This window comes from Clupea harengus, chromosome 7, assembly GCF_900700415.2.
Source record: "Clupea harengus chromosome 7, Ch_v2.0.2, whole genome shotgun sequence".
In the NCBI taxonomy this organism is placed as follows: domain Eukaryota; kingdom Metazoa; phylum Chordata; class Actinopteri; order Clupeiformes; family Clupeidae; genus Clupea; species Clupea harengus.
Genome location: NC_045158.1, coordinates 3455567 through 3483145, shown reverse-complemented (window position 1 = coordinate 3483145; position 27579 = coordinate 3455567). Strand labels below are relative to the sequence as shown.

The 27579-nt window shown below is 41.2% G+C and overlaps 3 protein-coding genes and 1 long non-coding RNA gene across 5 annotated transcripts; 2 read left to right on the top strand and 2 right to left on the bottom strand.

The window, feature by feature from the left end:
- Nucleotides 1–1111: 1111 nt before the first annotated feature.
- On the top strand, nucleotides 1112–4257 carry LOC116221062. Its single transcript, XR_004163988.1, has 3 exons — nucleotides 1112–1266; nucleotides 1800–2346; nucleotides 2602–4257. It is a non-coding gene; the product is annotated as an uncharacterized LOC116221062 (long non-coding RNA).
- A 3705-nt stretch (nucleotides 4258–7962) lies between these two features.
- gp1bb (glycoprotein Ib platelet subunit beta) lies at nucleotides 7963–11225 on the bottom strand. Of its 2 annotated transcripts, none has more exons than XM_012825484.2 (4): nucleotides 11127–11225; nucleotides 9004–9346; nucleotides 8419–8566; nucleotides 7963–8205 (listed from the first exon to the last, which is right to left on the bottom strand). In XM_012825484.2, exons 2-4 carry the CDS (start codon nucleotides 9339–9341, stop codon nucleotides 8062–8064), a joined length of 630 nt encoding a protein of 209 aa, XP_012680938.2. In that variant the 5' UTR covers nucleotides 9342–9346; nucleotides 11127–11225; the 3' UTR covers nucleotides 7963–8061. The 2 variants fall into 2 exon arrangements, with proteins under 2 accessions (XP_012680938.2, XP_031426049.1); XM_031570189.2 differs by having other exon boundaries at nucleotides 11005–11217.
- Nucleotides 11226–12607: 1382 nt separating this feature from the next.
- LOC116221061 (tripartite motif-containing protein 16-like) lies at nucleotides 12608–18807 on the top strand. The gene is made up of 7 exons (XM_031570192.1): nucleotides 12608–13504; nucleotides 14181–14276; nucleotides 14495–14728; nucleotides 15120–15128; nucleotides 15738–15888; nucleotides 16210–16269; nucleotides 17932–18807. Exons 1-7 carry the CDS (start codon nucleotides 12917–12919, stop codon nucleotides 18453–18455), a joined length of 1662 nt encoding a protein of 553 aa, XP_031426052.1. The 5' UTR covers nucleotides 12608–12916; the 3' UTR covers nucleotides 18456–18807.
- Nucleotides 18808–21393: 2586 nt separating this feature from the next.
- LOC116221205 (hydroxycarboxylic acid receptor 2-like) lies at nucleotides 21394–22398 on the bottom strand. Its single transcript, XM_031571174.1, has one exon. The coding sequence runs from the start codon at nucleotides 22396–22398 to the stop codon at nucleotides 21394–21396; it is 1005 nt and encodes a 334-aa protein (XP_031427034.1).
- Nucleotides 22399–27579: the final 5181 nt, after the last annotated feature.

The following is a 27579-nucleotide window of genomic DNA, read 5'->3' as shown; positions in this document are numbered from 1 at the left end:
AAATACAGAACAAAGCGAGTCTCATCTGTTCAATTTGGAACTTTTTTTTTGGTTTCCAACTAACCTTTCACGAGGAGTTTGATTGAAAGGCAATCTGGCGAATCAGAAGGCCAATATTTGATATTATAAGTTTTGTTGCTATCCTCCATTTCGTCCGACAAACCGTTGGCATCACAGTATCTCAGTCAACTTCAAATTGTAGCGGGTATCCCTAAAGTTTGAAGGGGAGTACTATTCTTACCCTTATCTAGAATAGGATACAAGATGGAGGTAGAGGTAGCCCCCTCTCACCCCACTGCACTGAGCAAGAACTTCAGCTCATACTTCTCTGATGTGAACACTAGTATGTCATCGCTTACTTTAAAACAAAGACAATGGACCTCATTCTTGAACATTTTCTTAAGTGTGTTCTTAAATATCTTCTTACGAACTTCGTAAGACCTACCCTAAGAAAGATCCCCGTCGGATTCATGAACATATGGAAATGTGTTCTTAAACCGCCAAAGTGTTCTTAGCTGTGCACTGATTCTAAGTCCCTTGCCACTGACAATTTACTGTGTTTTCATAGACGCCAAACATCCCCAGGCCTCCTACATGCCTACTCGACATTTCCACTCTCATTCACAGTCCAGTCAGAGCGCTATAACAATCAAAGGTGATTGGCTAATATTTCTAAAGAAATTGAGATACCAAGTGGAGGCCCTTGGAGGCCTGAAATAAGATAAGATAAACTTTTATTAATCCCGTTAGGGAAATTCATTCAGGGAAATTCAGGTGTCATAGCAGCAAGATTTATGAAGTGAATAGGAATCAGACATACAACAAAAATAAGAATAAAGACAGTCCAGCCTCCTTATTTTAATGTCATCATTGTAGGTTTCTAATTTTATAGGCTGCTGTTAAATGGGAAGCCTACCATGATGACATTAAAAAAGCTTTCCTGTCACCATAAAACATAAAGGGCCATTTATTTAAAATCAGAATAAAATTACGTGAAATGTTTAATAAAAATTGTACGGGTTATTGTTATATTTTTACGTCTCAAGTAATTTTATTCTGAGGAGGCAGAGCCTCCCCTGGCGTCCTCTAGGAGTCGCCACTGGTAAAGGTGTAGCTATTTCTGTGCTGATGTCACTTGTCATTTGCTTTCTAGCCATCACTGCGCCCCCTCAAAACATGTCTGTGTACGTGAACGAGTCAGGAGTCACCGTGTATTGGCAGCCCCCTCCTGCTCGCTGGCAGAGTGGACCCATTCAGGGGTATAAGGTAAGACATTGGAAAGGGAAAATGATGAGCTTGAATGACGTGGTGGTTCCATAGCTTAGGGGTTTCTCAATGCTCTGAATGTCATTGTACAGACAACTACGTCCACTGCCCTTGGAGAATTTGACCGCAAACAACAGTAATCAGAACTAGAAATGCATTTCCGTGAGAAAATGCAAATGTGGCAGTCAAAATAATATAATGTAACCTATGCAATTACATGATGTCATCAAGGTTCTTTTCATTAATCTTGTCACAGAATGACTTGCCTAGTGCTATTGATCAAGTGACTGCCATAATTCATTGAAAGAGTATATTTAGAGTCATTCTAAGTATTTGATACAAGCCTTATACTTACTATCGTTAATTTTGCTGTGATCTGATATACAATACTTTTATTTGCATGTGTATAATGCTTTCGTTGTTCATGTTTTTGGTTGTTTGAGGTTATATTCATGTTACAAGAAATAGGATAAATGAGTCTGTTTAAAAATGGAATACAACATGAGATGAATTTGCTGTGATGTTCTTCTCAGGTGAATTGTTCCTGCATTGGCATCGAACAGCCAATGAGGAGAGTAGCCAAGACTTCCATTGTGCTGGAAGGACTGCCTCCAGGGACCTCATGCAGAGTGTGTGTAGCAGCTGTAAGCTCTGCCAGTGTTGGGGCCCAAAGTGAACTCCAACATTTTGTAACTCCAACCAAAGGTTTGTAGTTTTTGGTGTTGGCATTTTAACAGTTCCTGGTTCCAAAAAAAAAAATTCCTATGGAAAAATGAGTTTTCACAAAATCTGCGAAAGTAAGGTGTGAACAAAACACCAGTATAAAACCTAGTCAAACCATTTGGTGAGTTAAGCAGTAGGTCTTTGGTAACCGTTGACTTGTAAAAATAAATATGTTGCTACCAATATCCCAAAGCAGAAAAAAACAGACTACATCATGTTGCTTGCCTTATGGCTATCATAGTATCCACTCTTCACTCACATCCCTCAGTTTCTTATGAAACTTAATATTACAGCACCAAAAAGCATCTTATTTATACCATGCAATAGATTGTGGCTAACAAATCCTTAGGTGTTTAAGTTCAAGTTTAAGTTCAAGTTTATTATCATTTACTCATAAACAGCATTTATCAGTAATGAAATTCTTTGTGCTCAGTGTCCGTTCAACTTAGAGAATAAATAAATTAAATACTGGAGAATGGAGAAAAAGGGTAGGAAAAAGAGAAACAAATTGTAGTGCAAAAAGATATTTCAAGGACAGTTCAGCATCCTGATGGCATGTGGGTAAAAACTATCCCTGTATCTGCTGGTACGGGACCTTATACTCTTGTTTAGATACTGAAGTTAGCTGCGTGGCTGTTGTGAGAACAAATTATGAATTTGCTGACGCATTAGGGCTTACTTTGTAGTCCATTATTTTTTTTAAGGAATGGCAACACATATTTAGAGATATAAGTGTTTAACATTTATACAGAGATGGCATACAAATGCATTTTATTGAACAGAATCAAATCCCTCAAGCAGTTATTTAACTACTACGGTTGTTATTTGGACTGTTTTCCAAAACCCCATTTGATCTTTCATAGGGATTTATTTTGTTTAAAAACGGAACTGGCAAACATACTAGTTAATCCGGCGCATACAAAATAACTCCCACACTCTATAGCTGTAATATTTCAGTCCAATTACAACATGCTAGTGAGGTGGAACACATAATATGCCATTCAGTGGGCTGCAACAATACCGTCTCATTTTAAAGGCTTTGTAGGAATTTTGAAGTTATGTCTCGTATGGAGTTATTTTGCAATATTTTAGAATATTCCACAAGTTTATGCACATTCCATAGTAACAGTTGGTAATTTATTTCTGTTACTATATGCTAGCAAGGTGATAACTGAGTTATGACGATGCAGATAGATATGCAGGATGGTTTAACTATAATTGATGATTTATTTTGAGTAATTGTATCTATTTTTTATCACTGGTTTAATTAAACTATTGTTTTGCAGAAGAACGGCATGGAGTCCCCATGTCTGGAGGCCCCCCATTGTTTGGATTCTGGTCAGTGTGGTGGCTGTGGCTGTGGCTGTGGTTTGTCTGATCTGGTACTGCATCAGGCGTAACAGAAGAAATTTGGGAAATGGAACTCCAGGAATAGAACTGTCAGATAGGATGGAGAGCGAAGGCCTAACAGGCGACCAAACCTAGTCCATACTCCCCACAGGGACAGGTATGGGGCCAGAGATGAGATGTGATTTGATTCATTCAACACCAACAAAGTGAACTAGTTTTCTGAACTCTGGTGCTGAACAAGGAACTATACTAGACCGCTTGAAAATGGGGTTCTGGAGTTCACTTGAACCCCTGTGCTGCTGGTATTTGGTATGAAAGCTTTCTGATCTAACATGAGGATGTTGTAGGTACACTGGCAACCAGCCTCACATGGGCACATGAATAATGTAGGTACCTTACCTTGTGAGTAGGCGCCAGATAAATGTGAGTGCAATTGTGCATAAATAGTAATACGGTCTTCATAAGGGCCACCAAGACAACATTGGTACCCCCAGGTATCAACTTTAATAACACTGTTTATGTAAATGAATCTGAATCTGGCAATGTTTTCTACAGAGCAGCATATAACACCACTACCTCAGAAAATTCCAGACCCCATGCTGCCCCTTTAAACATACTGGTAATCTTATTTAATAGTAATTAAATAGTCGGTGGCATGGTCAAACACATAGTAGAAATCACAGAGCATCTGGTACCTGTCTCAGTAATCTTACACCTATCAATATTCAGCCACAGCCAGTATCCTCTCCTGTCACAGAATCCCTACAGCTGAAATTTGCTCTTTTTAATGTCAGATCATTAGCTAACAAATCCTTGAACTTGGAGCTCATGTGTCTAAGCAATATGACATCTGCTTTGGGGTTGCACAAGGGAGCTGCCACGTTAAACAAAAACATAATTGTTCCACCTTAGAAACATAGCTAAAGTACAACCATTTATAAATCAAAAAGATGCTGAAGAACTGATTCATGCCTTTATTTCAAGCCGGCTCGATTATTGTAATGCAATTCTAACTGGCCTTCCGAAAAAAACAACTGAGAGACTTTTGCTCATTCAAAACTCTGCAGCTCGGCTATTAACCAGAACCAAGAGGAGAGAGCACATTCGTCCAGTTATAGCTGCTCTGCGCTGGCTTCCAGTAACATTTAGAATTGATTTGAAGGTCCTTCTCCTTATATACAAAGCCCTTAATGGGCTAGGACCAAGTTACATTGCAAACTCCCTAGTCAAATACTTGCCCTCAAGAACACTGCAATCCTCTTATGCTGGTTTATTGGAGGTTCCCAGCAACAGCCATAAGAAAATCGGGGATGTAGCCTTTCTCAATTACGACCCAAAGCTATGGAAAACACTGCCTTTAGATATCAGGGACGCTAGCTCGCTTAACATTTTTAAAAGAAAGCTAAAAACTCATCTCTTCACCTTAGCCTTTAACTAGCTACAACGATATAATGTGATATTAAGGTGCATCTATCTCTACAGTTTTATTCATTTTCTGTCTTATAATACATAAATTGCATAACATATCTTTGCACTCCAGCCCTGTCTTTTATCTTTATGTTTTTATGTTTACTTTATTTATGCGTGTGCATTTTATCCTAGTTTGTATGTTGATGTTTTTATGTTTTTTTTGTTGTCTATTTTTCTGTGGATCACTGTGCATGTAATTTCTCTCCACGTAATTTATTTGCTGTTAAGCACTTTGAGCTTCATTGTTTTGTATGAAAGGTGCTATACAAATGAAGTTTATTATTATTATTAACGGCACCAATAATATGTTGTCATGTGTCACCCAATTGGACAGGCATCAACCAACACAACAGCAGATTAATTAACACATGGGGGCGCCACACAAAGTGTATCAGTCTCATAAAATATAGTCAGCTATCAATTTAGTACTCTTAAATAATTAAATTAAGAACTGCAACTAAAGAGACCTAATTAATAACAAGGTTGAAGGTCTTTGGATTTCTAAATAGAAGAGGTTGGCAGCATTCATTCTTTTGTAACATTAAATAGACCAGCGTATATAATCAAATAATTTATTTACAGAATGATCAAAAGTAACACACTTTATCTAACCTAACTAAATGTATCTAACGAATTAATTAAAGAGGAGTGTGTGTAAGCTTGTGTGCTCTATCAGGTTCACCCAGAAAGAATGTGTGTGTGTTCCTTTGTTCAGTCACCATAGTTTTGCGTGCATGTGTGCAAGTTTGTGAATATGTGATATGAACAAAGGATGAGCCTATGTGAAGCATTAAGTTTTAGGGTTCCCTTTGCGTGTGTGTGGCTATGTTGAGGCCAATGTATGTGCAATCCATGTGATTACGGTGCCAACTTACAAGTGGGAAATGGTTAGTAAGGCATGCAAGACACTTTGACTCTCAGTTTGTGCTACTTTATTATTTAATGGTTTGAATATATGGCAGTGCATCACAAGAAGTGCATTATGATACAGCTGAAAACATGGAAAAAGTACCACTGCCATTCTGATTATCTTGAATTTTGAAAAAAATATTTTTTTAAAGATTATAACTTTTTTTTGACAGTTACTGTAGGATAATTGCTCTCCGTCCTATTCCTGCTGAAAAGTGTTTACAGTCTTCCTTGGTTTTGTTTTCTTTTGTATTTATGGGAAGCCAGCTCGCTAAACATTTGTTTTAAAGAAAACTAAAAACGCCTCTTCACCTTGCACCTCTGAGTTTTATTTCTATCTTATGTTATGCATTTTATGTATTCTATTTTTTATCTTAAATCTTTATGCACTCTATCCCTGTTTTTATGTTAATTAAAAAAAAATGTTATGCACTCTATCCTAGTTTCTATGTTTTATGTTTATTTGATGTCTATTTTTATGTGGATCACTGTGCATGGTATTACTTTGGGCACTTAATTTCTTTGCTGGTAAGCACTTTGAGCATGAAAAGTGCTATACAAATAAAGATTTATTATTGTTATTATTGTTCGGCATTTGACATTGGTCTGGGTCTAACGTGCCTTTTACTACCTTCATTGTTGTCCCCTCCCCGCCACAGTGCTAAGGCAATAGGTGCGGTACCGGCTGCCCCAGTGTTCTGCCCTGGTTTGGGTATCCCCCTAAAGATTGAACTCTGCCCTTTCCCAGCCAGTTAGTCTTGCCCTCTTCTCTCTAGAGCAATACAGAGAGTGTTGCAGCTGTTCTACGGGCCAGGTCGCCGGATCTGAGCCCTCTTCTTTGTGCACTGCATGCCGTACTCAAAGTGGTAACCTGCAGCTCGCCATTTGCTGTGATCCCAGAGTATCTCTGCCTAGGTGTATTGTGTGTTTGTGTGTGGACATGTGAGTAGGCACCAGAGTCAAAAGCACGGGTGGTCTATCTGTCTCACTCCTCTTCCAGGACAGGTAACCCCCCTCAACACCTCCTCCATGTAACCCCCTTCAGTGCCCCCTACCCTTCTGGTGGCAGCTATTACCCTTCCCTCTTGACATATAGCTGCTTATGTTGTTGTGGCCTGATGTGGGTTTAGCCCAGCTGAGAGAACAATTAAATCTGTAGTGTATTATCATTGCACCATGTATTAATAAATATTGTGTATTTTTCTATTGAAATAACACGTCTGTCATCACTTGAGTGTATCTGTGTGTGAGAGCCCTCTTGTCACTGTTAGAGGTCTAGATGGACATCCTGTATATCTTGGTGTGAAAGGCCCCAAAGTGGCGTAGTCAAGCACTTCAGAGCTAAGACCTTAACGCCAGTGGGTGACCCAACCACACACCTAGGCACCCTTACATGAACTCTAACCACACCCTTACACACACAAAATGTCCTAATTTAAACTTGTGGGCTGTATGTACAGTGTGTAAAATGTGCAATGCTTACTACAGGGTTTCAGCAATGAGGAGTAACCTCTGAATTGTTTTGTAATCCATTTAAAGAAATCAGTGATCTCTCAATAGGTATGAGAACTATCTGTTGGTTAATACAAAAACATGGGAGAGATTGGTAAGTGCAGAACACTGAACTGCTTCTACCTAGTGCAAAGGGTTACATTTGACCAATATTTGCAAACTCAGTGGTAACCTACGGATTGCTTACAGCAGTTAGCCATGCAGTCATAGCGTTGGGTAGAAACATTTTTAACTTTTGCTGCTGTTTTTGCACTTAAATAAGAAATATCTGGCGTCGGCCTCCTTTTCTCTATACTATTTAGCAGTTGCTCAAATGACTACCTAACAACATTGTTTTGCAACAAAAAAATCTATTGCTCACTACAACAAGGGTCTCAGACGCTCTACTCACTTTCTGGTTAAAATTCTGTACATTAAATGTTCATGTTAGACAGGCACTATTTTTTATTTTGATTGGTGAGAAGACTGCGGCAGGTTGAAGTACCCTGCCCGCCCACTGACAATGTCTCATTCAATGTCCAGGCAGCACAGTATAACACTAAACTGTTTTATGGCTTGTGAGACGCCAAGTGGGCGTGAACCAAGTCTGGTGGCCTGAAATTAGGGTACCGTTAAGTAAGAAACCTACAACTACATGACATTTAAAAGCTTTCCTGTCAACTTAATCACCATAAAATATAAGATAGGCCACTTAATTAAAATTGGAACATAATCACATTTCATCACAATTTATTTTACATGTTGTTGTTATGGAGATTTTCACATCTCAAGTCATTTTATCCCGAGGAGGCCTGGCCTCCCCTGGCGTCCACTAGGAGTCGCCACTGCCTGTCAGGTGCTCCTGTCCTTGGCGTATTCATTGCCACCGGAGACATTGTCGCCCCCAGCGATGCTTTCCTCTGTAGTCCGTCGGGCTTCTTTGGACATGCGGTCAAAACGCCGGAGGAAGAAAATCACAGAGGCCAACAGAATAGCCTGAGGGAAAAGATTATTGATCAGTAAGTTAGAAAACATACAAACACACACCCAATAATCACACACATTACCCACCCTCAGGCTGACAGCTACAGAAATATACAAATGCACGCACATTCAGACACAGGCCTGGGCCAACAAATAAATCAGTACGTACAAAACAAGACCCTGCTGGCACACTTTTATGAACTCTACCCACACCCTTACACACACCTGGATGATGATGAAGACAACAAGGCTTATCTGGGATGCCAGGGCTAAGTCACAGATCCAGTAGCGGCAAGAAGAAAGTACGTCCTCTTCCACCAGATTCACCACCAGCACCCCCTGCAGGTTTGGGGGAGAACTACAGCTCACGTTCCTGTGAGCACAGAGAGAAAGAGGGGAGAGTAAGCCATCAACTCAAGGCTTCTACAGGTCAATGAGGCCCTCAGGATCTGGTGGAATCTATGTTAGCACACCATGCTACAGACATTCTCAGTCCTCATCACATTTGAAGTCTGCTCCCCTTTTTCTCACATTGTCTAGTTAAGTTCTAGTTTTACTCACATATTCTCTCACCCATCAAAACTCAAATCTTAAAGATGCAATCTCACGTTTTGGCAAAAGTTTATTGATATTTAAGCTCACCAGCTAATCAAATGAATCACCGCATTAGACAAAAAGTGCATTGGATTAGAATCGTAAACAGCACCTCTCAGATGTTTCCCGTATGGAAATCCTCTGAATATCGCCCTTTCTCTCTCTCTCTCTCTCTATCTCTCTCTTTCTCTCTCACACACACAAACACTTACACACCTTTTTAAGCGGTCGTTCTTCTGATTGAGAAGCCATCCACGCAGGTAGAGGATGCCACAGTCACATGACCAGGGGTTGCCATGCAATGAGACGCTTCTCAGACTAGATAGCGCGTCCAGAACTCCAGAGTGCAGCGCCGTCAGATGGTTGCCATGGAGCCGAAGCTCAGTAGTGCCCGTGGGGAAGGACGCCGGCATGCTGGAGGTGGTGAGGCCACGCCCACTGCAGTCGACCACGCCTCTGCCGCAGGAACATGGAGATGGACACACCCCTTCGGCCTTCACAGCACTCATGCTCAAGATCATGGACACGATCACACAACTGGTCTGGACACCCATATTACCTGCACACACACACACACACACACACACACACACACACACACATATAAGGACACCTGCACCATGCCCCACATCTGAGCTGGGCTCTGATTAAGGTTCCTTCCCGTTCCTTCCCGTTTTTCCTTGCCACCATCACCTTGTACTTGCTTTAGGGAGTTTAGGCCTGAGAAATGCTGAGAAATGCTTTGTGAATTATATAGCACACACATAAACCACAAGCAACCATGCCTTTTATTGTCAGTATGACTACATAATGTATGTATGGTAGAGGGTTTCATAGATATTACATTGTGCTGTATATTTAATTACTGTGTGTCATTAGTGAGTTATGAAGAGTAGCTGTACATTGCTAATTTGTAATTAAGGGTTAGGTTGGGGTTGTGCTGTTCATTAACATTGTTATAATGATGTAATTGAATTTTACTGTTACTGGTTTCTTGCTAGCGTGGATGCTATGTGATGTGACATGGAAGTAGTGACACTGGCATGTTGTGATGAAATATCACTGGTTTTGTCATGACACAGAGAGGCCTCATAGACAGATACTGTCTGCTGTCTAGGCCTCACATACAGACATATGACCCTAGTTTGGCTGCGGAGATTCGGGGAAAAATGTCCTATTCCGCCCGGGCGAGTTGACAAGAAACATTTGCATGCGCCAATCATAAGCCATCAATACCCTCAAGTCTGATTTATTTATCTGGAAAAAAATATCACCACTTGGGTTTCCATCCAAAAACTTTGATTTCCATAGAAAATAGAGCTGACTCCAAAATGTCGGAAGCAAGTGCCAGAATGTTTGCTGCAAAATGTAACATTTCAGCAAAGATGTAAGCAATACAGACCTTTCTCAAATGAACTTCAACCTGGTTCTGCGTACTGAATGACTGACCACACCGCTGTCTCTGAATTACGGTGTCTGCAGTACTGTAAGGCCTCACAGACAGAGATGGTGTCTGCACTACTGTAAGGCCTCACAGACAGAGAGTCTATATATATATATACTGTATGGCATCTGGATGGCACGGAGATCCACTCACACCAGGAAACAAGGAAGCACAGCAAACATGGGGACTACTGATAAGGATGTGAACTGGGCATGGCAGGAAAGGAACAGGGAGAAAGACAGAAAGATTTAAAAGAAAGATAAAGAAAGTCAGAAAAGAAAGAAAGAAGACAGTAAAGAAAGAAATACATAAATGAGAGAAAGAGAAACAGAGAAAGCAATATGAGAAAGAAAAAAATTATGAAACTTTGAACATGTGAACTGTAGGACCATGGGTTCTGCAAAAAAATTGAATGTCATAACAGAACTATAATATCCTTTAGCAGTACCAGGCCAGGCCGTGTATCAAAATATCTTGTCATGCCATGTACTTCACATCTGTTGCATTTATGAGAAGCACGGATCATCTACACAAAGACCTCACAGATCTCACATGATTGTTCATTTCATCAAATGTTCCCTTCAGAGTACTTACACAGCTGCATCAATCCACATATACTTTATGCAATATTAATACCATTCATCACCACATTACCCCCAAATCCTATCCTATCCCTCCATGTTTTAGCCAATATCAAGGGTAGTGTTAATGGCCAAGGATGATCAGCTCACACAACCTATCACCATTAAATATACACCATATTCAGTGCTCACCTTTGCCCACACTAAGTAGGCCTAAATACAGCTGAATTTGTCCCAAATACGCCATGGAATGAAAAAACACAGATCTTGTGACGTTGGTTGGTAGAGCGCCGATGACTGTGAATAGTTCTTACCTTATTCTGGAGTGTGTGCTGTGTCTGTAATGTGTGTGTGAGTGTGAGGGTATGAGAAGCACACCACGACTGCCTCTCGTCTGACAGCAGGAGTTACATGCAGAGGCAGAGAGTGACGCACATAGCTGGTGCTCACAGATAAACTCATACTGACCAGACATACACACACTCACAAAGGCACACACACACACACACACACACACACACACACACACTCACAAAGGCACACACACACATGTACGCAAACATTCACACACACACACACACACACACACACACACACACACACACACTTTCACACAGTGATACACACTTAAACACTCAGTGTAACTATAACATATTTACACTTACAAGCCAACATTTACATTGATTGTGTACAGTATAGTTTGACTTTTTTCATAGTTAACTGAAGTACATAGATGCTCATTACTAAGTTACTCTTGCCTAGATAATGCTTGACAAAGACACTGAGAACTGATGTAAGATTTTCGAAGCTACAATTTTTTCCCCACCAAATATGAAAGTGTCAGTAACAATCCGTATCTTAATTTTAGATAATGATTAATTTTAGACTCAGACTAGATAGTCTAAATGACCACTGTGCAAATAACGAATTCCTCACCAAATCCCCCCCCCCTCTCTCTCTCTCTCTCTCTCTCTCCCTCTCTCTCTCTCTCCCTCTCTCTCTCTCTCTCTCCCTCTCACTCTCACTCCTTCCCTGGTTATTTCTACACCATTCTTCTCGCCTTCATCTCTCTTATCTCTTTTGTGCACATTCTCCACGCAATGGCAAGAGGCCGCTTCTCTACCAAGATCTGAAACGGAAGTCTGCTCACACTACTTGTAAATGTGTCTGCAGCAACAAAATGGACACATTCTAAAGGGGACTACTTCCTTGCAGCCGTGCCGTTTCTCTTGATCTGCTGAGGGATCCAATGACTATAACGATGCCCTGTGGTTGTAGTTACTACAATGGTTAGGTGCAATGAGGGCTACCCCGTGTGTGAACACACCTTCACTCCGAGACTGGCTCGGAACTAGAACACACTCACAGCTAGAACAATATCATAGTGAGAACACTCTTGTAGCTGGAACATTAAGAAAGACAAAATACTCAGAGCTAAGAACAAACTTGCATTTAAAACATTCTCATAGCTAGAACACTTTAAGTTTGAACAAACTCGTAGCTGGAACACTCTATAGAAGGACACCAAGGCCATGCGATAGAATAATCTGCACAGAGTCAGGGACGGAGTATGATGAGGGATAAAGCAATCATTTCTGAGACCAGCATTTGTGACTGTGAGTGTGTTTGTGAAAGATGCTGAGATGGAGCAGCATTTGAGATTGCTGAGTGTCACTAGATTCAATACAGCCCCCCTGCCCCCACTCACTTTCAACCTATGGCATTCTTATCTCCTGTGTTTGTGTTTTATTTCATGTGACTTGAAATGTCCACTAGATGGCGAAATTCTTGCTGCAAACAAACCTCTACTAGTACAGTTTCCATTTCGTGAGCGGATGTTCAATTTTTGTAAAGAGACAGTGAACTGCTTTTTGGAGATTTATTCAGTTCATAAATGGTGGAAAAGATATTACAGTATTTTCTACCGGTCAGCGTTTGTAAAGAACTTTGTTCTTAACTGACTCAAATGCCTTGTCGTTGTCAATGACGATGTTTACACGAACACGCCCAGCCAGCTAGGAAGTCATTTAAATGTTGCGCCCCGATTTCAGGCGAAACGAAACTACGTGAAAACCTGTGAAACTTTGCACAGCACAAACGAAGAATGGCAGAAGCGGCTCCAAGTAACCCGGACCTTTTTACATGCCCGGTTTGCCTTGATCTACTGAAGAATCCAGTGACTATTCACTGTGGACACAGTTACTGTATAGGCTGCATTAACGCCTGCTGGGATCGGGAAGATCAGAAGGGAGTTTACAGCTGCCCTCAGTGCAGACAGACGTTCACCCCAAGACCTGTTTTAAACAAAAATAATATTGTTGCTGAACTTGTGGAGCAGATCAGGAAGACCAGAATCCAAGCTGCTGCTCCTGTTCCATGTGTTGCTGGACCTGGAGATGTGGAGTGTGACGTCTGCACCGGGAGAAAACCCAAAGCTGTGAAGTCCTGTCTGGAATGTCTGGTGTCATACTGTGAAACTCACTATAAAGTTCACAATGACATAAACCCTGGGCGAAAACACAAGGTGGTTGATGCCACAGGCCAGCTACAGGAGAGAATCTGCACCCAACATGAGAAGCCTCTGGAGCTATTTTGTCGTACGGATCAAAGTTGTGTTTGTTTGCTCTGTCTGGTGGATGAACACAAAGGCCACGACACTGTGTCAGCCTCTGCAGGGAGGAGAGAGAAACAGGTAAGACAGGAGTTCTCTTGGTGATAGATTGGGTTTCCAACTGGAATGAAAGACTCATACAGACATCCTCTTTAAGTCCATTATAGGGTGAGGCAGAGAGAGAATAAAAATGTCATAAAAACATGCTTGCCTAATGAAGTTGTAAAACCGAATGGTTAACTTCAGACTGTCAGCATTCTCATAAAGAAATGGAAACACATAGCCTTATTAAATTCTAAGACCTAAAACATTTAAAAAACAGAAATCAGTCAGAGAATCTCCTGTTACATATGAACTGTACCTAAATAAAAAATATACATAAAAAGCCTAAATTACCATTTCATGAGTTGTGTTTGTGGACATTTTGTAATACCTCTCTTATTTTACAGTAATTTATATTAAGATGGGCACATCATGGTTTCTGCCTGCAATATTGCTACACAGTCCTCTCAGATGAGCCCAGTGATTAGGGTGCTGACATGACATTTGGTAGGGTCCTGAGACACTATGACTGAATGACATTACATGGTTATAAGCTGCCTAGAACTCACAGATCAGCCAGTGAGGGTATGGTTGCAGTAAGGGTGTGTTGGACATTTGTATCTATTTGTTCTCTCTGGAATGCTATCAGACAATACTAATATTATGATGCCACCATAACTGTTTGTTGTGGATGTGATGTATTCCTTCAACATAGACACACTTGGGTGAGACCCAGAATCAAATCCAGCAGAGAATCCAGGAGAGAGAGACGGAGCTACAGGATCTGAGGAAGGCTGTGGAGACTCTCAAGGTGAGTACTGACCAGACCAGGAGGACAACAGCTGGCTGCTGGAGGAGCCATTTCAGGCTCAATCAGGGCTCTCACCTCCAGTCAGCCAGACAGGAGTCTGTAATGCTGAGCCACTTTCCAGCTCCTTTGAGCCACACTGTGGGTACCAGGCTGTGTGGAGGAGCTGAGTGAGTGGGCTGCTTTAGATGGACCCCTCCTCTTTGTGTGTCTCCTAACAGAGCTCTGCACAGACAGCAGTAAAGGACAGTGAGAGGATCTTTACTGAGATGATCCGCTCCATTGAGAGAAGGTGCTCTGAGGTGAAAGAGCTGATCAGAGCTCAGGAGAAGGCTGAGGTGAGTCGGGCTGAAGTACTCCTGAAGCAACTGGAACAGGAGATTGCTGAGCTGAAGAGGACAGATGTTGAGCTGGAGCAGCTTTCACACACAGAGGATCACATCCATTTCCTCAAGGTAACTGTTGATGGATTATTAGTGCATAATATTTGAGGGCATTCATTTACTTTGAATATATTCCTAGGTGGAAATTTTATTTCAATTTAGATATTGTTTAATTTCATTCAAGGATCTCTTCATTTCCAAATTGATCCCTTTTCTTCTGATCATGCCACAGTAAACCGCACTTTGAACAGATACCTTACCCCATGCAGTTTCAAACATTTGAGCATGATGAAGACAATTTCATTCTTCAGAAAACTGCTCAAAATCATTATGGCAATTGGTAGGACAGGTTAGGTCACATGGTAGGAAAAATATTTCCTGACATGTGGGGCTTGAGTGATGTCACTGTGATGTTAATTGATAAAAGCACATCTGCTCTGACATCATGGCTCACAGTTTGGAGTCACTTGAGGTGCACAGGTGACACACACATACACACACACACACACACACACACACACACACACACACACACACACACACACACACACACACACACAAACACACACAGACACATCCACTCAAGGTAATATCCCACTATCATGAATTTACATCATGTAGGGATAGTACGTAGTTGAGGCTTTGCTTTAGTTTACGTTGTGAGGAGGGATACAGCTAACATCAGACTAACACTTAGACAACGCATCTTAGCTGCCAAGACTGTCATTCGTAACACAATCATTTGGAAGCCACGTCTAGATGTTGCACACACACATTAAAGGACAATATCCAGGTTAGGCTTAGGCTGCACCCAGATACTCATAATGTTACATTTAGTTCACATCTCAATCTCAAACATTAGAGGATAATATCTAACTTAAGAGTATCGTGTGCACTGCATTGGTTGAAGCTTTTAGTTAAAGTTAACACAAAAGTTTCCTGATCAACTGTATCAACTGAATTTACATTTCATTAAATACAGATTGTAAATTTAAACTTACAACTTATTTATACGTGGATGCTATATTTTGAAATATCTCTTTCTCTCTATTCCTGTGTTTCTTTATTTAGAATTTTCCAGTCAGTCAGTGAGACACCTGAGTCTAAAGACTTATCCTGCATCTCTGTGAACCAAGGCCTCTCTTTTGAGGCTGTGAAGAAATCTGTCTCCTCACTAAAGGAGCAGCTGGAGAATTTCTGCAAGGAGGAAGTCATGAAGATATCTGCATCAGGTCAATCACATTACTCACATATGTTTATGTAATGACTTACTATACTTTCCCTCTGGATTGTACTAATACGTTAAATGTGATGGTGAACGTCAGGAACCTCTATTTCTCAATGTCACATATCCTTTGTATGTCGGTGAAGCTGAGATACACTGCAGGTGTCTCCATGTTTACTTGTCTTTAAGGTTGAAGAAGCTGGAGATTCATAATGTCCCTCAACAAGAGAACACAAATGCACTGCCATCATAAAAAAGAAGGTTGATGCAATGTTGACATTTACACCAGTCAGTGTTGTTTCTAATATGATTCTTTCTTTCTCAATAGTGACTGAAGTCCAGGCTGTTTTGCCTCCTGAACCTACAACCAGAGCGGATTTCCTACAATGTGAGTTTGACACAAACACATTTACGTATATACTTTACTTTATTTCTAATCACAAGTCAGTTTTCAGTAGCAATCACATTTTCAGAATGGTCTTACATGGCAGTTCAACATTTCATTATGGCTGTGACAAGAAACAGTGTCTTTTCCAGACCATCATGCTTCCTATAACCGCTGATAAGGAGCAGTTCCACGTGTTTGGCCTTTGTTTTGTGTCGCCCACCAATGCAAAGTCTATCTAGCCTGTGTACGTGTCCTAAAATGGCGTTCTAAACGGAAGTTCGGGAGGAGATGTAACGAATTTGACCCACCCCTCTCACATCAATCACCCACACTTAATTTAAACTCAGTTCTCCTCATCAGCTGCAGCACTTGCTTTGGCATTCGCTCTCAACCCACCACCTCCCCTTACACCACCTGTCTCCCCCTGGTATAGAATGGGGGTGTATGCACGGATCCTGCTGGACACCTGCCAGCGCTGGTGACTCCTGCATGATCTCTGCAAGGCATTTTAGGACTTAGACCAGGCCAGACACACTCTTCTGTGTGCATATCTTAGGCAAATTTGGAACATAAAGTCATGAACGGCCAAAAACTAGGACAATACACTGGCATTGATATCCAGCTGATATAAAATATACACTTCTCCTATGTATGTGGGATCTGTAAAGCTATCAGATCAACGAGTCACACAAACACAGACACACACACAGACATACAGTAGACACACACACACGCACACAGACACACACATACACAAACTCACACACACATACACACACAAACACATACTCATGCTCACACACACATACACATGCACACATTCACACAATCTTTTATTTGAGTACACAATCTACAATTCAAGACAAATACTCTAAAGCAGGGGTTCTCAAAACTTTTGCACAATCCACAGCACCTCGAGGAAACGAGAGAGATCACACAAACGTCTCAGTTTGGGTGAACGCTTACCATGGCTGCGGTTACTTTTATACACGGAAGTGTATGAGCAACTTGCGTTCAAATGATAACTCTCTGTTTTAATTGGTGGATCAGAAACGAAACTGTGTATTTGATTTGTTTGTGTCAGTCCAGCCCTTTGCATTTCGCCACAAAGGGAGCTTTCACTAAGCAGTGATAGGTCTCCGTCTGTGACATCGCGCCCCCCCCGGGAGAGTATCCGCGCCTCCCACTTTGAGAACCACTGGTCTAAAGGACTCACATTTTGATAGATACATTAATTATCCAGACATGCTTTAATCATACATAAGTAATTCAGTGTGACTGTACAGTACAGTACAGGTACTGTACAACTATTTGAGCTCACCAGCCAATCAGATTACACCTCTCCTCTTTGTGGTCCTGAAGCAACGTGTTGATTGGCTGAAATAGTGTATGTAGTGTGTAGTAGTATGTAGTGTAGGCAAAGGTGGGGTAATGAGGCCTGTATCCGTGTATGTCTGGGTGCACAACATCCTTGAGTATACATGGGGAATGCAAACACACACACACGCACACGCACACGCACACACACATATACACACACACACATACACACACACACAGACACACACACACACACACACACACTCAATTCAACATTTACTTATTCTGTCACTCAGAGAGAGTTACCCTGAGAAACCTTTGTCTTGTCCTCTCCTCCATCAGACTCATGCCACTTCAGACTGGATCCAAACACAGCACACAAACTCCACCGTCTGTCAGAGGGGAACAGGAGGGTGGAATGTAGAAATGAGGTCCAGTCATATCCGGATCATCAGGAGAGATTTGATATTTGGTGTCAAGTGCTGTGTAGAGAGGGTGTGTCTGGACGCTGCTACTGGGAGGTTGAGTGGAGTGGGAAGTGTGGGGTTTTTATAGCAGTCTCATATGAAAGCATCAGCAGGAAAGGATGGGGTGATGAGTGTGGGTTTGGACGTAATGATCAGTCCTGGAGACTGGGCCTCTACAGCACCAGCTCCTCTTTCTGGCACAATAATAAAGAGACTAAACTCCCTCTAGTGGCCAGCTCCAGAATAGGAGTGTATGTGGATCACAGGGCAGGAACTCTGGCCTTCTACAGCGTCTCTGACACAATGACCCTCCTGCACAGAGTCCAGACCACATTCACTCACACACTCTACCCTGGGTTTAGGCTTTTGGGTTCTGGATCATCAGTGAAGCTGTTGTGACTGACATATCTAGATTATGTTAGCACATACATCTCACACCACATCATTTAACAAATCACTCGTAAAGATCTAGCAGAAGGGTCTGAGAATCTTTGATCTTGGGGACAACAACAGACTGAAGCCATTCCCACATCTTTGGACCCCAGCTATTACAATATCTGTACCTCTAGACCCCTGCTGTAACACATGCAGTATCACCACAGCAGAAATAATAAGCCATTGTGTGTGAATGGTTTTGATGAGCTCTGTGTTGCATAACCTCACTCTCCCAAGTGTTTATTCCCTCTGTTAATGCATTGTAAACTTGTAAACTTTCTCATCTTACTTGTAATAAAGAACACTGTCCAATGTATATTAATATAATATAATATATATTTATATAATATTTAATATATAGCAAAAACATTGTATTCGATTACACATACTGCACATTCAAACACGTAGAAAACAATGTATATAGGCAGAAAACGGCGGCAGTATTTCAGCAAAAGTCAAATTTGTCTTTTGTCTTTTTTTGTTATTCATTTGGTTATGTTAGGGTTCATCTCAGATGTCACAATAGATAAAGCTATGCAGACTCAGATTTGTGTAAAACTACTCTACCTTGCCACGTCGACATGCTACTTTGGCTTCTGACGTTGTCTTTGCTGGTTCCATATCCTTCAGCTTGTCAACAAATACACGTGTACCACTGTCCATTAGGGGGCCTCAAAGCGCAATTTGTATTTACAACAGTAATGTAAAAGTGAACTACACTCTGCAACTTTAGGGGGAGCTCAGTAACCAAAAATGCCAATTCTCGCATAATGAGTTTTTAAGTGTGCTGCCATATGGAACACTGTGCTCTGTCCTCTTACGTCCTATTGTCTCAGGTCATGCCAAAGTGTCATTGTTATTCTACACACAGTACAGTAAATACAGTACCAACTTTTATTTTTAACAGTTGTTATTAGGAGCAATACGAGTTGATATCAACGCATTACGCTGTATTTTGCGTATACAAACACCGTAGCAACATGTTCAGAGATAGAAGTTAGACAGTGCTGTTTATACAACTGATTTAAAGAGAAGAAACATGAAACACAAACCAGTTTGTATTGAGTCCAATAACATATTGAAGAGAACACACTTTTTCATGCACAGAAAACAATACGGATGATTTCATGTGTTGCGCTGAATTGACTTTTGGTGCTTTTCATTTTGTGGGCAAAAGGCTGAATGCACTTCTCACTTTTGTGGACAAAAATAAACTCAGCTTTAGAGACAAATGTAATTTTGTCCACATAATTATCATGTTCATTATGTCCAAACAACAGTTCTGAAAGTTGCCTTACAACTGTTGCGAGGTATTTCTTGTGCAGAGCTTAATGGCGGTAACAGCTAAAGGAGATGGTGCAAACTCTTATAAAGATGTTGCAAGATTGCACGGAAACGCCACATTCACATGAAATTCATCAAAAGTGTGTTGCCAGCTTGACCTCTGGCACCTGAAAATGGGAAAACCTGTTGCCAGCCATAGAATTGTAAGATACTGTACATTATTTTGAATCAAATCCCACAATGATAATACTTGTTACGTTACAGTTGGACACCTAGGCATCTTACTGGTTGGTGAATTTTGACAGGGTACTTTCACAACAATCCAAGAGACAGAAAAAAGATAGCAGAAGTTTTGCAAATGCACACAAACAGCCTGAGGGCGAGGAGAAGGACTCCAATAGAAGCTCGGGACAGTGCAGACAAACTGTTTTGAGCGGGAACAGATCGGATTTGCACGCGAGCAGGGGCTATTTGAGAGCGAGGGCAGGCTTTGAGGGGAAACATTACTAAATCTGAACGAGAAATTAATAAATAATGCTCTCAGATTTAAAGACCACCCTGTTGATTAAAGATGGGAGATAAACTCCATAGTCCAGGAATATTCCTGCGTGCAGTGAAACCCTTGCAGATGGTTCAGAATGTGGCGACACATCTGATGTCACTCCTCTGCTCAGTGGCCTCCTCTGGTTACCCATGAGCCCCTCAAATTCATCACCAATGCTCTCCTAGACCTCTGGACTGCACCCATCTTCTTGGGCTCTGTAAAGCTCCTTGAGACAATTTTATTGTTTTGGCACTCCAAGGTCTCCTACTGTACAGAGGCTTGAGTGTTGTTCCTCACTTGTAGGTGGCTTTGGATGCAGGCGCTGGATATTCCAATGCAGTCGCTGGAACATGGAACATGATTTTACTTTCTCCATGCTAACAATGCTATGGCTGGCAACAGTGTTTCCCATGTTCAGGTGCTAGAGGTCAAACTGTCAGCACACTTTTGATGAATTGCATGTGAAAGTGGCTTTTGCATGCAACCTTGCAACATCATTTGCGCTTTTATAAGAGCTTGCACGATCTCCTTTAGCTGTTATGCCATGAAGCTCTGTACAGAAATACCTTGCAACAGTTGCAAGGCAAGTTGCATTTAGTTTGAGAGTCAAAAACAGACATTTTAATCGATTTTAAAAGTTCTTTCCTCATCTCTATTCTAAAATATATGTCCTCACAATGTTACATGTTGAAAATAATTACCAATTAATGGAACCTTCTTCGTGCTTGATATGAAGATTTTTAACTTGAATCAGAATATATTCCAAAGCATAGGTGACATCAAATAGACATTTATTCAACTCATCTATTAATCAATTTATAAACAATAATACATAAATGTTTTGTGCTTGCAAAATAGGCCTAATGTGTTTTCAATATTTTCTTTCAATAGTTAATTTGTTAATTAGTTATTTTTATATTTATTAATGTATTATATTTTTTTAAATGAGAAAAATACAGTATTTCTAAATTCATATGTACATTGTGTAAATCACATAATCACAAATGCTGAATATTCCTGTTGTAGGACCTTTAAAACAGTAGGCACTACATAACAGCATGAGTGAAATGTCTGTCAGCCGTGTACAGCATGAAACCCCTTTTTGTCAGCCTGGGCGCTGCTATCTTTAGTCCCGTCCTCCCCTGTGTCCACCGTCCCCTCTGTGCTCTGGAGTCTCACCAGCTGTATGCACACCCGCTGGAAGGTGGGGCTGGAGAAGTAGTAGAGCACAGGGTCCAGCATGCTGTTGAGGTAGGTGAAGGTCAGCGTGGTGTAGAAGACCACATTGACCACCTCCACAGATTCGCATGTCCTCTGTGACCCAATATTCGCCCAGATCAGAATCTGGGCCACGTTGCTGGGCAGGAAGCAGACAACGAACACCACCACCACCACGGCCAGGGAGGACAGGGCCCTCCTGATATTGTCGTAGCGATCCAAATGCCTGCGCCTGAGCTCAGAGGCGATGCGGAGCGAGCAGACAAGGATCAGAGCCAGGGGGACGAAGAATGAGATAACGAAGACAGACTTGTACCAGAGGGACGCAGGGTCAAAAGCCAGACACACCATGAAGCTCTCGCACTGCATGGCACCTCCCACCATCAGGTGCTGTGGAGCCATCAGAAGGTGGACGTTGAGGGAGACGGTGAGCGCCCACACCACCACAGCGACGCCCACAGCCTTGGCGATGGACATAGAGTTGAGGCGGTGGTGGGGGTGCAGCACGCGCATGTACCTGTCCAGAGCGATGAGCGTCAGGAAGCCGATGCTGCCGCCACGGTTCAGGGACACCAGAAAGAGGAAGAGGCGGCAGAAGATGCAGCCGAACTTCCAGTCCAGTCCGGAGAGGTAGTAGCTGGCGCGAAATGGCAGCACCACGTTGAGGAAGAAGTCGGCCAGGGCCAGGTTGAAGAGGAGGACGGTGCTGCTCTTCCAAGGCCTCATGTGCCAGCAGAAGACCCAGAGAGCAAAGCCATTGGCCAGGACGCCCAGCAGGAACTCTATGATAATCAGAGGAGGCAGCGCTCTGCGGAGCAGCTCACCCTCGTAGGGACAGCAGGCGTTCACTGACCGCAACATGCCACTGTGTCTGTGGGCAGAACTCTGGCTCTCTGGATGAAATATCAACAGTTCAGCAGCAGGGTTTTTCAAACACAAATGTTGATGCCCAGAAGTTGAGATCGAAAGTCCAGTGGTTTTATGTAGTCTAAAAGAGGAACAAGACTTTATATGGCCCTGTGCCACTTCAGGGAAGTGACGTTGCATCTCTGTGCAATCTCTGTGAGATGGCACACGTTCATCACTAAAACCAAAGCAGCAGTAGATGAATTTCATGTGAATTTTGTATTTTTTTTTAAATCTTTTTTAAGCATTTTACTGTATTTGCTCTTATCAGAGTTTGCACCATCTTTGTGCTGCTATGTAACTTTTATACAGAGATAACTTGCAACAGATACGAGACAACCTGCTGTTTGTTTGAGAGTCAGAATGGCAACATTGTAATGGGTTGTAAAGGTTTTTAAGAAGACGCTTACATACTGTATCTTCCAGCAAATCTGAAAATACTTATTTACAATCTCTACACTCCTTTAGGGTTATCCAGTGACTGCTCTCCTAATTAAATTACCATCACTTTTCATTCAATCAGACATCAATTACCATTTGTACAGATTTAGTTTGATGCTGCGTTACATAACTTGTTGCTCCATAAAGCTACCAGTGTTTGCTCCTCTCATCTTTTCTCATCGTCTCTCTCTGCCCAACCTCGCCCCCACTCTCCCTGTGCAGAAGTCCTCTAGACATCATAGTGGCCAGCAATGGCCAGAATATTTCCATGAGTGTAAAGAGTTGTAAATTGTAAAGAGTTGACCTATATTTATACACCTAAAAACTACTTCAGATCCTTGACAGTAATGTTTGTAGACACTAAATATGTCAGGGTTTCAGCCGGGACTCTGGTGATTTGGCCACATTGCTGGCCATTTTTGCTTTGTCTTGTGTTTTGTTGTCTGTAAGAAAAGGGAAGTTTCTTTTGTGGTTGATGCAAAAAATTTGTCTTTATTCCAGTAAAGTGCAGTGACGAAGCACGTGGAACATACTCAGAATTCAGTGGTGCAGATCTGAACCACAAGCATCTCCAACTTTAGCCATATATGCTGTTTAAGACACCTCTTAGGCTTTTATTGTAAATGAGCTAGGCTTCTAATGCAAACAGGTCTGGCAACCTTTTTTTGATCTGTATGATAATCAGGTTTCTCTGGCCCGCTGCCTGAGATTGTTCTCAATGGCCTGCCCTACCCCATTCCCACACTATGATTAGTTATAGTCACTCACACCTCAGTTTGCTTCCTGACCCCAGGTGTCTGAGCAATACCAGTTTGGGGACCTTTCCTTTGTTACCAGGATAAGATTACCATTTTGGAGATTATGCTGGCCAACTTTTGGTGGTCACAGCAGCTGCTTGATCATGAATCTAACTCACAGGATATACTGTAATTTCTTACATGTCGATGTGCCATGTGTATCTGTTTACGTTTTCACATGTGCTTCTGTTGTTCCACGTGTTGTGCTCTCCGCCCCTCACCTGTCACATGTCACTTCCTGTCATTGATAGTGTCACCTGTTTCCTATTTTGTTTCTTGTTGTGTGTAATTAGTATGTGTATTAATACTTTATTTATTTCTTGGTTCTCTGTCAGTTTGTCTCTCTCTATGTCCTGACCGCGCCTGATTTTTTTCATTCCTTGTTCCCCTTGTCACCTGTATTTTCGTTTCCAGCCCATGTTCTAGATTCTGTTTTGTCCTGCTCTCTAAGTACTGTTTTTTCTCACCTGATTTTGTTGTATAAAGCCTTTTAATTTTTCTGTTACCCCTGCATTTTGTGTCATCCTCTCCTGTGAATCCTGACAAAATATATATTAGTGTGGATAAAGATGTGGATTTGGAGCCATTGTCGGTAAGAAAAACGTATGGCCAGAGAATGTGTATTAAAACCGGATGTCGTCACTTTAATCCGGTCTCTGGTTGGATAAAACTTTTCAACAGAAATGGACAAGGACCTTTACTTTTTAGTTGAGAAGTTGTGTTGATCGCCTGGCATGCAAACGATCGGTTTTCTTTAAATTATTATTATTATTGTGAAGTTATACGGCTTATGTGAATAAAGCTATCTACACAACTTTTTATATGTCTACATTGACTCGTTTAGTTGTTCATGTGGTACACGTAGGTCTTAACTGAAGCTAACGCTTAGACCAACAATCCATTGGAACACATAGTAGCTAGCTAGCCTCGCTGCTAATAAGTCTAACGTTAGCATGCTGATATGAATAGACCCATTATAGTCAGGTGGCTTAATGCTCAATTGACTTGTTAACCGAACTTTTACGAAGTCATACAACTAAACACACAAGTGACTTGTTAACCTATGTCTACATTGACTCGGTTAGTTGTCCATGTGGTACACGAATGTTGCAGAGTATTGTCCTATTGTAGGACTTAACTGAAGCTAACGCTTAGACCAACAATCCATTGGAACACATAGTAGCTAGCTAGCCTCGCTGCTAATAAGTCTAACGTTAGCATGCTGATATGAATAGACCCATTATAGTCAGGTGGCTTAATGCTCAATTGACTTGTTAACCGAACTTTTACGAAGTCATACAACTAAACACACAAGTGACTTGTTAACCGAACTTTTACGAAGCTATATGACCAAACACAAAGCTAGCACTGTTAATTCTGCTATAGCTAGCCAGGTCAATTAGCTCGCCTAAGATACTGCAATTTAAGCTAACCAATTACCTCATTTCCCCCAAAACCCATCGATTACATGTGTTTGTGATGTGTAACATATATCCTTAATCAGTCATTCAAGTTATTAACGTTTATTTACCGCTAGCGATTACGACACAAGGGTAATTCAATCGCTATTAATGTTGAACTTGAACTTCAACAACGTCACACAACATTAAAAGTCAGGCATCGGCATGGTTCCTACAGAATAAATCAAAGGTCCTTGTCCATTTCTGTTGAAAAGTTTTATCCAACCAGAGACCGGATTAAAGTGACGACATCCGGTTTTAATACACATTCTCTGGCCATACGTTTTTCCTACCGACAGCCATCGTGAATTTACAATATGGCGCCCATGCAGCAATTTTTCAAAATGGCCACCAGTGACAACCGTTTTCTTATCAGGGATGGATATTTAATGATATTGAGGACCTAATTAGTTTAATTTGTGTACCATACCCTCAGATGGGCGGAGTTTAGACAGGAAGTGGGCGGGTTTCCGACCAGAAGTGGGTGTGACTTAAAACGGGAGTTGTTTTGTTTTTGAAATTTCATTTAAAACATAGAAAATAGATTGATTGAGTTGGAACTTAAAACGGGAGTTGTTTTGTTTTTGAAATTTCATTTAAAACATAGAAAATAGATTGATTGAGTTGGAATTTGATATTTTAAACCTGATATTGGTATGGGTTGACCAAAAGTTGCTACTTGCTATATTAGAAAATTAGAAAACAGCCTCAGAATTGAGCTTCAATGTTTAAGTAAAAGTTTTAAAAGTGTTATATAAACTTGAAACTTGAATTGTCAGCTTCAGATCAAAGTTTTTAATAAGAAGCATAAAATAATTATTTACAATTTACACTGAGTTCTATGTGAACTTGAAACTTGATTTGCGCAATTGTGAATGGCATACCACTTGCTATTTTTGAAACTGCTGGCAGACATTGTTCCCCATCTGTGTGGAGAGCTGAAGAACAAGTTCATATGATATGCTCAACCCCAGATGTGCCATTCTGTCCACAAGTTCCCTTTTGCGTGTGTGGGCATGCAGCATCAGTCCTATGTATAAAGGAACTGGTGTCTCCTGTGTCTAAAAAAAGGTGCTGTGCCTAGTGCTCTTTTCTATGCAAAAGACCAGCTCAGCAAACACAATGTTGGAGACTGATGCTGCATTTCCCTGGCCATTATCATCAAGACCTTCTAGGTTGGCCTTTCTGATCACGATTATAGAGCCCTACTAGGCACTTGATGTGATACTTTGCTTCGATGGCCACCATGTTCCCAGCACCAAGTTGCCGCAGTAGTTCTGTGTCTTCAAGTAAGGTTGCACAAGTGCGCACCCATTGGTCCAATTGAAATGTTGCAGCTTCACGAAGGCCATCATGGCCAGCAGGTTGTCTGCAGAAGAAGCAGGTGTCTTGTCTCATTTCAGAAGTACTAAGTGACCTGGACCTTGTGTGCTTGTATTCTGTCTGTTGGTCATGACTTCCCAGTGTTTGCTTTTGCGCTCATGGCAGCTTAGTTATATTGTACTTCAGCTTGCATTTATTATGGTATTGAGCTTTTTTCACAATCATTGCTGCTTCAATACCTTGGCCCTCATCCAGTCTTTCAAGTGGGAGTGTTGAAGGGAGCTGGCCAAGTTCATTGAACTGAATCAAATGCTCTACAAGTGAGCTGTATCCACTTCCCTTGTCTGTTCACTTGGGCTGCAAAGGACATCTCGATGCCTCTGCCTTGTCTTATTGGCATATAATACAGAGCTTCCAGTCAGTCTTGAATGTGCAAGAAGTTGATGGTCCTTGACCATCAAGATGCACAAGTTTGAAGTTCTGTGACATTTTCTTTGACATTGTCTCTGCAATTCTAAAATTCCAAATTTAAATTCTCCATCTTGAAAAGGTATGATTTGACACTGAGATCATCCTTATCAGATTAATCTACTTCAAACTTTTTTGCAATAAAATTTTCATAACAATCATGGCCGCTATCTTGAACATTTTTAATTCCCAGGAACTATGTTTGGTAGATAAATTGAACTAATAAGGTCCTCAATATCATTAAATATCCATCCCTGATAAGAACATTGATAAGAAAACGGTTGCCACTGATTAGATTAGATTCAACTTTATTGTCATTGCACAGAGTACAAGTACTGAGGCAACGAAGTGCAGTTAGCAACTTACCAGAAGTGCAAAGCAGAGGAGTGCAGAGTATGTGCATAATGGTAATATAAAAATAGATAAATAGGATATATACAATATGACATAAGATATAAGTGGTATGAGCAGTAAGAACATGAGCAGCAATAATGGTGATTAGTGCAGATGTGATATAGATATATGTTAAGTGCAGGTGAAGTACAGGTGAAGGTGGCAGTAGAAGTTATAAAGTTATAAATGAGGTAGGAGATGTGATAAGATATAAGTACGATGAATATGGATATGGCAACAATTTTAAATAAATA